Below are 11,794 nucleotides of genomic sequence, written 5' to 3'. Positions count from 1 at the left end.
ATTAAGTCCTTTTTTTGGAACAAGACACCTAGCAGTCATGTGTCAGGGTAATCTTACGTGGACAAGAGGCTGAGGTATCAGATAGCCAGAGACCATCGTGGCAGCAAGCCACAGCAGAAAGTCACCACAGAACTGGAGGAAGCTGTTGTGAGAGGACTCCCGAGAGTAAACAGAGACTGAACTCTTCAGGGAATGGGACTGTCTGTGCAGGCAGGTGGGGAGATGATGGTTTCGTCCTGCTGCATACAGGGAAGCAGGATGCAGTAGGAACACTTTGAAACAAAAACACAGAACCACAGACCTTCCTTCAATCTTCAGTTCTGCCTGGCCACTCAGACAGAGTGCCAGATTTGCTATGCACTGATGGTCACCTGCCCTTGAGGAGTTCACTGACCAGAAAAGCCGATACATTGATGACTGCTTCCAGCTTCAAGCCCTCTCCTACTTACATGCTCCCAGTCTGCACCATTTAAGATGGGTAGAACAAGAAGAGGAAGAGAAAGAGAAGAGCAATTCCCCCTCCACTGTCAAAGGCAACTCTGATCAGTGCTTCCCATGCATGGGCTGGAGGAAGGAAGGCTGTCTGCTTTCCCCTGGGGTTGCCTGGATGTTTTTATTCCCTAGGCATCTACTTAAGACCACAGAAGACGGCAGCAAATAGGTAAACAGACTCTTGGTGTGAACTGGTAGGGTCATTCACAAAAGCAGTTCAGGCAGAGTTAGACACAAAGTTATGACCTCCAGCTGAGGCTGTCCTTGTGTCTAGTGTGGGAAGCTGGAAGACTGTTGTAGAGAAGTAACATCGTACACTGCTCCACTCATATAATCTTCCTAAGTCACCCTATATTTGGGTGACTCTGGGAGACAGGCTATCTTTGCTCTGATCCAGCACAGTTGTTCTACAACATGGCAGTGGAGTCCTCCTCTCCACATTGACAGGAAAAGGAGCCTTGGGAGGCTCTGCTATCACCCTTGCCATTGAGAGTAGGTGCTAATTACCTGGAATAAGCATGAATCCTGTTATCCTGATTTACGTAACGTTGCAGAGCAGCAGTATCGGCACTGCCTGCTAGGGTGCTGAGAATAAGAGCAGCACTGAAGAAGGAGCAGTCTGGATTTTAGGATGTGATAGAGACAAAGATGCAAACCCTCCAGCATTCCCAGCCTAATCCCATGCTTCCAAACCCAGAGCTGCCTCCCTTAAAGCCAGCTGAAGCCTCTCTTCATCTTCCTTTAGTTTGCAGTACTGGCACTCCCAGTGCCCTGCCTTGCTTCGCCTTCTTTATCTATTAAGTCTGTGCCCTTCCTTTTCCCATGATGTGGCTGAAAAATAAGTTGTTTTATAATGGGGTTCCTTCCAAGTGAGCTCGAATCCTTAATCCAGATGGCCACACAAGTGATAGAGGCAACAAAAGACTAGAGATAAGGGGGAAAAAGGACTGGTGCTTTTTGCAGCAATGGGATTCCAAGTCAGCTTAAGCCATTCATAAAACTATAGCCAAAGAGTTAATCAGCTCTTATTTCAATTTACCCTTAAATATGAAAAGAAGGTTGCAATTTTATTTTTTTTTTTTTAGTATAGCTTAATCTTCAAAACTGATAGCCTTTGCTATCCAGGCTCTATCCACGCTCTCATCTTTCAAGGCTTGGACACTTCACAAATTATTGAACTAATCGTGTATCACAAAGCCTCTGAGTTTTTTGTATCTTTAAATGTGTTGTGAGCCTGGGAGAGCAATCTGTGGAGAATCTGAGGTTGCATCACAAGAATTTCTCTGTCTTCTGTAAAAGCCTTTCTAAGGGCTCATGTAAAATTCACTACAGGGATTCAACTCTCCCCCACCCCCAGCCAAATGACAAAATAAATTAACCACCCCAAATCTGCTTTTTAAGATTTAAAGTAAAACTTTTCTTTTTAATTCAGTGATATTTTGCTCTGAAACACACTTAAATTATTTCCAATGTTTAAAAGCTTGGAATGGGATTAATAAATATTTCACTTTTGATTAAAATTAACATTGAAAAAGGGTATTTTTGTCTTTCAACTTAACAAAAATGAACGTCCCCTTTGGGATCACTTGAAATTATTGTTTGCTTCAAACCACAATTGTACCCTGCTTTCCATCTAACTTTCACATAGAAAGCCTTGAAAGATGGAGGCGTAATGACTGAAAGAAACAGCCCAGATGAGTCAGGTGTGGGTGTGCTTTTTTTTCCCAATGGGAACATGCAAGGATACATGAGCAAGCACTTGGGGAAATCAAATTCAAAGCACAGGGAGCCCTGAGCTAGCCAACCAGATTGAGGGATGCTCACTAAAATCCCACATTTCCAGACTGCTGCTGTCTGCCAGTTGATGTCTGCATAATAAAGGGTCAAAGATTTAAAACACCCTCATTTAAACTGATGTGAAATGGGATGCCCTTTCCATTCCTGCAGGAAAACTGTGCCCTTGATCCCTTTAACCTCCATAAGTGGCTGCAGATGTACTGACGCTGTTTACCCAGAAAGGAGCCACAACAAGGCTCTATGCTGAAGATCTCTGAGAGGTACTGGATTAATGGCTCAACCCTGCAAAACACAAGCAAAATAGAAAGGTTTTCTGGGGGGGTTGCTTTGGGTTTTTTTTTTATTTTTCTCTCCTGCTACAGCACTACGCTTTCTTATAACTCCTTCAAGGTTGGAAGGCCAAACACCCACTTGGCACATCCCTTTAGTTCAATGCCACTGTGACAAGACCACTCCATACCCCAAATTTTTCCACGTGATTTGAGCGACATCTATTATGGATGCTGTCTTATCAAGTGGCAGCCTGTGGGCCAAGTTCAGTCCATGAGGTACAACTGAATTACCCATCAAAAGAAGCAAGAATGAGGGGCCTTCTGCCAAACAGATCCCACTGTAGCCATGCCCACAGACAGGAGACACGAGTGCACCGAAGAGACATCCCAGCTGCCTTCCTTCCTTATATCCTCCCACCAGACAGCGGAGGTAACTGCAGCAAGAGGAAACCCAGACATAACCTCCTGAAGCCTGCTCAGATAAAGGTGTAGCTCTGCTTCTGTCCCACCTACATCTATTTTTCCTCCTCATCACCCTCCTTTCAAAAACACCCCCTGCCCTAAAAAGACACATTAGAGAAGTAGACCTTCCCAAGCCTGCAATCCAGCCCACCAGAGACCAGAGTTGTCTCCTGGGGTGACCCATCTCCCTCCACTCTCTCTCCCTGGAGACAAAGTGATGGTGCTGCTAACAGATGCCAGTATCAGATGGGACACTGGATACATACAGGATGAATCCCTGTATGTCATCCCACCAACCACAGCCTTTCTCCTTGTGAAGTTCATTAATGCCACAAGCAGCTTAGGGTGGTTTGCAAGCAATAAAAATGGCTCCTTTCTCCTCAATACCATTGTTTCAGGATCATTTTTAGCAGCTGCCAGGGTTAAGAGCTGTGTGGCTGAGGAGCAAAACTGTGTTGCTTGTGAATGCATTGTTGCATTCCACTTTCAGGTCAGTTTTCCCCCACTTTTTAATTCATTTATACTACATTTATCTAGACATGAACTTGAAGTGTCACCGTAAAAGATGGAAACAGCATCATTTAAAAATTCTCCAAACAAAGCATTTTTTTATTTTTCAAACTGGCTTTTGTTTTTCTCATGAAAAGTGTTTCTTCTGCTATTTTCCTACAGCAGGACTTATCTGCATTTGACCTGAATCTGTGAATACCTTTGATTGCCCGAATATGCATTTTTCATCAAATCAGCTGTTTTTTCTAAAATGTTTCTCTCCTGCCTCCTACTGATCCAAGGGGAGTTAATTGACTAGCATTAGCAGTTTGCTGACTTGGGTTCCACAGATCAATAAATGCCTTGATAATTATTCATAATTTTATACCACACTGCAGATTTCACCGTTAGGTACAGAATTTGTGAAAACTCTTACCTTTCTTTTCAGATTAACCCTAAAATACCAAATAAGATATAAGTTTCATTCTCTGTCCTAAGGAAAGTGCATGCATTCACACACCTGTTTGAAGTGATAGCAATGCCATTGATGATGACAGAAACATTGTACAATCCCGCATCCAAGGCTGGAAGCGTCACATTAACACCATGGTCCGTCTGCACCTGGATATGTGCCCACGAGTCCCCAATTTGCACCTTGATATCTGACCCTCGGTAGCTGGCAAACTGGGATATTCCAATCTGAAGCTCCTGACCCCCTGCAGAGAGGAGAATGGATGAAATTATTTCAGTGTGTCTGGCAACAGTTATTTTAGCACACGTAACCATTGCTTGAGGAATAGCATGAAGTCCCATCATGCCAGAACAGGTCCAGTCATGTCCATCAGCCCAAAACGAAAACTAGAAGACCACACTGGTTCTGTATCCTGCTCATCCCTTGGAGTCCCTGATAAGGTCACCAGCCACCAGGGTTGTCTTGAGACAATGGGATGAGATGGCTCTGACCATCTATGGCCACTCTCAGCCTGCTGGTATACACTCAGGATAGGATCCATGCTCCCTTACCATAAACGTCTATCCTATAAATATCTGCAGCTGATTAGAGCCAAGTCCAGTCTTTCTAACGCTTGCATAAATTGGAGCTGAGGAGTTCTGGGATTTTTCCTAAATCCCTGACAAATGATCCACACCACATTTTTCAGCACTACGGAGCTATCTAACTTAACAGGAGTCTCCCACAGCTAGATGAAAATTTCCTTGGGTACCTAAAGTCAGATGCCCACGTACGCTCCAAAGCACCTTGTTTTCAGGAAACATGGCGCTCTCTCCCATTTAAGCTCTGTTGTGAACCAAATTATATTCAGATGACAGAGGATGCTTTCCTTTATTTGTGCCTACTGCAGTAATAGAAAAGGACAAGGGCAGTAGAGAAGGGAATTCCTCCTGAAATAGCTTAAGAATTTAGGGTGCTATGCATCAGTCCAAATAAAGGCATTTTCACTGAGACAGCTATATCCATAGCCAGTGAAGAGAAAAAGAGCCTTTATGCCATGATTCATCTTATCGTAAAGAAGACATCCAAAAGAGGTGTGGTGAATCTCACCACAGAATCACCTATTTCTCTTCACTGATTTTGCAAGACATCTAAGCACCAAGCACAGAGACATGTTTAGGAGGTCAGTCTCATCCTCCTGTCTCCTCTGAAGGGTGCGAGTTCAATTGCACAGAAGCAAGAATAAACAGGACAAGAAGGGGTCTTCAAGTCCAACTCCCTGCTGTCATAGACCACTATGTTACATAAATCTCCTTCCTAAATTCATCAAGCAAAAGGTGTTAATATCTCTCTACCACCCCCTTGAGCTAGCCAGCCTGAAACACTTGTCTTCCCGCAGAGTTGCTCCACAAAAACTGGTGAAGATCAGCTGTCCCAGAGCAGCTTCATTTTTGCCCATTCCTCTTCTTCGTTGAGCTCACTCCATTTTAAAAGCAATGCTGCATGTGGCACTGTTATCCCAGCCACACGGGACAGTAGTCAAGAGCAGCTCATCTGCTTTACACTTTCACCTTGTCTTAATCAAAGTGAGCTTTTATGGGTTAGCCCATCCTTACTAGAGATTCAGATCTGAGTAGCAATTTTGTCTCCCAAGCAGAGGCCAGGGTCACTTGGCTTTAGCATCGCCTCCACAGCGGGTATGTTCCCGTTAGCATGCAGCACCGCAGCCTCAGCTTTGGAGAAGTCTCTCCGTTTCACAAAGCAGGAGCCTGTACAAAGCTCCCCTCACCTACCAGCTCCTCTAAGCAGGTCTTGAAGCCAGTACTTTTCAATTCTGCATGCACAAATGAGTCAAATAAAGTTTGAAAGTTTGAAAGCCTGTGAAGTTGAATATATTAATAACGTGAACTCTTTGGACTCTTGGTCAATTGTCAGCTTAATCCTAGATGCCTGGAAGGCATCAGTGTAATTTATTTATTCTTTTTATTATATAGGAGGAAAAATTATATTAAAAGCTGTAGCCATGGAGGTTCCGAATAAAAGATTGAACTCAGCCACACCACCGTTCACGAGACGCTATAACATTAAGGAATTCCTTGCACCTGGCCTGCCCGCGGCTAGAAAAATCTCCCCGTGGTGCTATGGTATCTGAATAATATTCAGATGATAAAGGATGTTTTCTCTTATTTATGCATTCTGGAGTAATAGAAAATGACAAGAGCATTTGGGGAAAGGAATAGAAATGCTGGGCGTGCAGCAAGAAGTGCATCTTATCACTGGCAGTCACCTAACTCCTTGCATCCCCACCGAGTCCAGCCAAACTGTTGAGCTGGGGGGAGCTTTATTAATGTGTGCACTAAAAAACTTGTCTGTAAGTGGCCACCATTCACCATTAATGCCTTCTATTCCCAATGCCCAGCCAAAACCTTGTGGAAAAAAAAGAAGGGAAGTGAGAAAGAAAAAAAGAAAAAAAAAGAAAAACCCAATGCCAAATAGAAACTTCCAAAAGACAGGAATGCTAAACGTTCCATGAGATCTTCTTGGGATTCTGCCCCCACAAAGTCCATGAAGTCTATGCTCATATTCTAAAGTAATCACAAGGTCAAACTGGAAGAAACAGTTTGGCTTGGAAATGGGAACTAGCAAGACAAGAGTTGCCTTTCTCTTTTCAGCAACCCAAAATGCACATGATGCGCTTTATGATCAACCCTTTGGGATCCTGGAGAAGGACACTCTCTAGAGCTCATTTCTCTTGTCATGGCTGAGCCTGTTACCAAGAATGAATGGGTGGGATAATTTCAGAGCAGTGTTAGAGAAACGTGACACAAAAAGAGCACTATACCACACCTGACATCCTGTGGACATCATCCATACTGGCCTAGGGCAAGCAACTCATTATCTCATGTATGCTAGAGTAAAACCAATATAAAACAACCAGGACTGATCAGGACTAGCAGGAAACACGGGGGCTACAAGTTAAAAGAAAACAACAAAAAAACCCCAGTGTTGGAGCACCAAACTCCATAGACCTAAATTCCTTCTGCCCCACCATCATCAGCAATAATAACACTTCTACGAACAATGCCCAATACATGTCTGCAGCCTTTTCACCTGCTATGCCACTTGTGTTTCTGCTCAGTGATACAACAGCAGGGTTTAAGGAAGGGTCATACTGGAACAAGTTGGTTACTGTTGTTGACTGGTACCCAGAAATTAGTGTCACATGGACAGCAGCATCTTCTGTCCCCTACAAACAGAAATGAAGAGAATGTCAGGGATAAGAATACACCAATAAAAAAAGTTATTCCCTATATTTCTGCATCTCCCATACTTAATAAGTCAGGCACTGATGAAATTTATATATACAACAGACTCTAATGCATATAGTTACATTGTCTTTAAAGGGACATCTATGGAGAGTTATAAACCTTAAAACAATCCCAGGCTATGCAGATTTTCATTTGCTATATCCAGACTAGTAAATTAAACAGTGGTAAATCATAGGCATAGACAGTTAACCCTATGCTTAAACTATTGGCATCATCTTGGGTATAATTTTGCCACGCAGCAAAGAGCACTGCTGCTAACAATCCCTAGACATGTTTTTGCATGACACACAGATAATGTCCAGAGGAGGTATGGATGTAAAGTAGATTTGGAGCTGAACACGGTTCAACAATATGAGCAAGAGCAATTGTCCCAGACATGTTTAATCTACTAGTAGGCACTGAGCTGAAAGTGGAGACATGCAATTTTACTGGAGTTCTGTCCTGGTTTCGGCTGGGATAGAGTTAGTTTTCTTTCTAGTAGCCGATATAGTGCTGTGCTTTGGATTTTAGTATAAGAATAATATTGATAACACGCTGATGTTTTGGCTGTCGCTAAGCGGTGTTTACATTGGTCAAGGATTCTTTCCCCTTCAGCTCCCCATGCTCTGCCAGGTGCCCAAGAAATGGGAGGGGGCACAGCCAGGACAGTTGATCCAAACTGACCAAAGGGCTATTCCAGACCATATGATGTCATGCCCAGTATATAAACTGGGGGGAGTTGGCCGGGGGGTAGCGATCATTGCTCGGGGACTGGCTGGGTGTCGGTCGGTGGGTGGTGAGCGGTTGTAATTTTTTCTTTTTATATATATATATTTTTTTTTTTCCTCTTTTTTTTCCCTCCCTTGGGTTTTGTTCCTCTCTCTCTCTCTCATTGTTTTTTTTCCCCTCTCATTATAATTAATTATTATTATTACTATTATTTTGTTCCAATTATTAAACTGTTCTTATCTCAACCCACGAGTTTTCTTACTTTTGCTCTTTCGATTCTCTCCCCCATCCCATCGGGGGGGGGGAGTGAGCGAGCGGCTGCGTGGTGCTTGGCTGCCGGCTGGGGCTAAACCACGACAAGTTCAAAGCCCCAGGTTTGTTTATGTGAGGCTTAACTAATGATGATGCAGTCTGGGGTTTTTTGCTCACTGTTTCACTGGTTTTCATAAATCACCTATCAATCTATTGTTAATTAAGCTGGTCTAAACTGTAGGTGGAGTCCATGTTAAATTATCCCACAGCCAAGAATTGGCTGATGGGCTACTTTTTGCCCTTCCCCCAAGTGTAGTTCAGGCCAGGAAAACATGGAAAGACCTGTAGGCTGCTGACTGTTCCCAAAAAAATGTGGTTTCTTACCCGAGAGGGAACTATACATTCAATTCTTGTTGAATTTCGGTCATCCTCCAAAATTAGGCAAGGCTGAGATCCGAACAACACCAAGTTTAGCCCTTCCAGATTGGTCCCCCTGAGAGCCACCCTCAGTCCTCCTACAAAACCAATTATTCAGTTACATTCAAGATGTGGAATGATATTTTCATATGCAAAGGATTCTTTATTAATAGGTGACTACAAAAGGGAGTACTGTCTCTCAGTTGATCTGATGATGATCTGCTTCCACCTTGCTGTGCCTAGCTTCCTTTTTTTCCACCAGAGATCCTTCTTGCCTATTATTTGAATTCTTGCCCACGATACAGGAGGACTGGGTTTGTTTCTCGGTTTATTTTTTAATGACATACTTATTTAAACCAGCATGGTCTGGCCTGTGATCTTAACCTTAGAAAGATCCCCAGCCCAAGAATGAAATAAGGAAGGAAGGAAGAAACACTAAGAATGGAAAATGAGCTTAACACAGCAGGTGCTTTCACAGTTCAAATAGCTGCCAAGCACCCTGCTGTCAAAAAAGCCTGTAGCATGTGTCTAGGAAACCTAGGTTAGAAAGGGGACTTGGCAGGTCTTGAGACTTAGCAGAGTTGTGAGGAAAGTCATGGAGGGCTTGATTGTGCAAACACTGAGCAACCTCAGCTCTCCTTTGTGCCAGCCAGAGCTGAGCCTCTTCAATCACATGCAGGATCATACCCCACACAAGTCAGACTTGCACTTCATCTTTCTGCAGCACCCAATTCTAATGCAAACAGGCAAGGTGCCCCTCTGCTTTTTCAAGTGACTAGAAGATGCGGGGACACTTCAAAGAGAAACAGAAAAGAGAACAGGAATGGACATTAATGGGAATTCTAACCTGGACTTTGTTCTTTGATGCGGTTCAGAGACAAATTTAAAAAAAAAAAAAAAAAAAAAAGAAATCAATCCTCCTTGAAACTTACAGCTGTTTGGTCTAGTTATCAGTCCTGCAGAGCTTTAGGACTACGGCTGGACAGACTGCTCAGACAGAATTTTTATTACTGCAGTGTTTACGTGCATGTGCTATACCATCATGGCTATATTGCAACCAAACTGAGATTTTTATTATGCTTTTCATGTGTGACACAAGTAAAATTCTACGGTAAAGTCATTATATATTGATGGCAGTGTCTCTTGTACCTTTTCCTCAAAGCATCATTTCCTGCTAATTCTTTAAACCACCAGAGAAGTCTAGAAGTTTAATCTTCTAGATTTTGGCTGGCTGGCAGCAAAACCAGGAAACAGCAATCAGCTATGCTAACAGCAAGCTCCTTCCATCCACTGCAACACGGTAGTAGCTTTAGAAAGGCACCCCATGCTTATAGAGATAGGTCACGGGGAACTCCCAGCACGGCACCACTGAGACCAGTGATATTTTGACAAGAGGGACCCGGTGCAGCAAAGCACAAGATGCTTCCTTGGTTTCCTCTCCTGTAATGTTAAATTTGCAGAGCCAGAAACAGCAAGAACTCAAAACTGAAGCCACTTGTCTAATGTGATAGTTGTCAGATAAGGAGCCTCAGATTTAGAGTACAAAATCCATGTGTGTTGTGTGAAGACTGATGCTCTTAAGTTTTGATATCTACACTTATATCCATATGCAATGAAATACTGCATATGTGCACTTTACGATAAGATTGAAGAGAGGTATTTTAAATGGAAGAAATTAAAAACACAGATGGAAGCTGTAATTCTTTCCAATTATAAATGTTCAAGGCGTATGTAATGTAAGATAGCATTATACTTGCTTTCTTTTTAATGAATGACAGATCACTGTAATTGGGAGAAAAACTGGATTGTCAGCGAAGGAAATGAGAAGCAAGGCCCAAGCACTAAAAGTTGCCATTGTTGGCTTTTTTTTTTTAGTTTTTTTTTTATATTAATTAAAGCAGTGAGTATCAACTTTATGTACTATATGACCCTCCCACTGGAGAGGAGAGAAAAAAAAAAAAGAGGAAAGAAAAAGGTTAGAATATCTTTCTTGCTATACACTCCAACAAAACATAAAGAAAAGAGGTGGCTATAACTTCTTGCTTTTCATCTTTGGAACCCTACATTCTTCCAAGACCATCCCATGGCACAGCCACATAGAAGTTCACAGACCATCATTCCCTTCCTCTGCCTGCTCCAAGGTGGCCGAGCATGGCATAATCAGTTCTCCAAGCCACATTGCTGAGCGAGCTTCATGCTGCACCTAGGCCAGCACTCCTGCTCTCAGTGATGTCCGTTACCACCAAGCCAAAGCACCTCACTAATGAAACTAGGAGGTTTCCGGACAAAAGCTGGATAACTTTTACTGTCAGAGTAGACCTGGGTCATGTTGTTTCTAGGTACATTCCTGGCTCCTTGAGAACAAGTCATATGCTGAGACCATTGGTCCTTACTGCACAACCCAGGTGTGTCAAGAGTGTTCTCCACATTTCTCATTGGGTTGGGGAGACTCTTCCCTCTCCCCAAAAAAGAAATGATGGCTTTTTACAGTATTTGATTTGGCTTAGTTACAGTTGGCTAGGCACCTTGCTGGAACTTCCAGGTGAAGTCCTCTCATCTGTGTCACATACAGGGCAGATGAGAGAGTCATAATGGTCTCCTTTGGCCCCAGAATCCTTTGTAAAAGTTTCCAAGCTCTTGTCTTCAGTGGTGGAAAATATCGCTATTTCCTCTTCTGTTTAAGGAGAGGAGGGGAATAGGAATGGGAATGGAAAGAGCTTCAGTTTAGTTTAAGCTTCTCTAGGTTTCTCAGTTTTGTATCTGAACACAGATGAGATATCCATTTTATCACTCAGAATATGAATACATTTCAATTGGACTGAGATGAAACAAAGTTTATCCATTTCACAATTAGGCCAGACTAATTCAAATACTACAAAGCTATGTGTCAGATGAATGTGGGAAGATGAGCCATGAAACACTAATAGCCTTCTGGATTTCTGGAATAATATACCTGCATTTGAACTTACTATTCCCAAACAAAACTAGTCGTTAAACTGGTTGCCTCCACAAAGAACCAAGGAAAGTCTGTCACACTAAGAAACTTGCCCTAGTGCTTTGGACTATACACAATGTGTCCAGCTGTATTATGTCTTTTCTGTCAGATGAAGACCTTGGTAGTGAAA

The 11,794-nt window shown here is 42.8% G+C and overlaps 1 protein-coding gene across 1 annotated transcript in view; it reads right to left on the bottom strand.

The window, feature by feature from the left end:
• The window catches only part of PKHD1 (PKHD1 ciliary IPT domain containing fibrocystin/polyductin), a 269,779-nt gene that overhangs the window by 222,110 nt on the left and 35,875 nt on the right, over positions 1–11,794 (bottom strand). The window contains exons 27-30 of the mRNA XM_075497242.1: positions 8,637–8,767; positions 7,075–7,210; positions 4,033–4,228; positions 2,504–2,571 (exon numbers count right to left, since the gene is read on the bottom strand). Coding sequence (XP_075353357.1) covers positions 2,504–2,571; positions 4,033–4,228; positions 7,075–7,210; positions 8,637–8,767 — 531 coding nt within the window. The remainder of the gene's footprint in view (positions 1–2,503; positions 2,572–4,032; positions 4,229–7,074; positions 7,211–8,636; positions 8,768–11,794) is intronic.

The sequence above is a fragment of the Mycteria americana genome, chromosome 3, assembly GCF_035582795.1.
Source record: "Mycteria americana isolate JAX WOST 10 ecotype Jacksonville Zoo and Gardens chromosome 3, USCA_MyAme_1.0, whole genome shotgun sequence".
In the NCBI taxonomy this organism is placed as follows: Eukaryota; Metazoa; Chordata; class Aves; order Ciconiiformes; family Ciconiidae; genus Mycteria; species Mycteria americana.
This window is presented reverse-complemented; position numbering and strand designations above follow the sequence as displayed.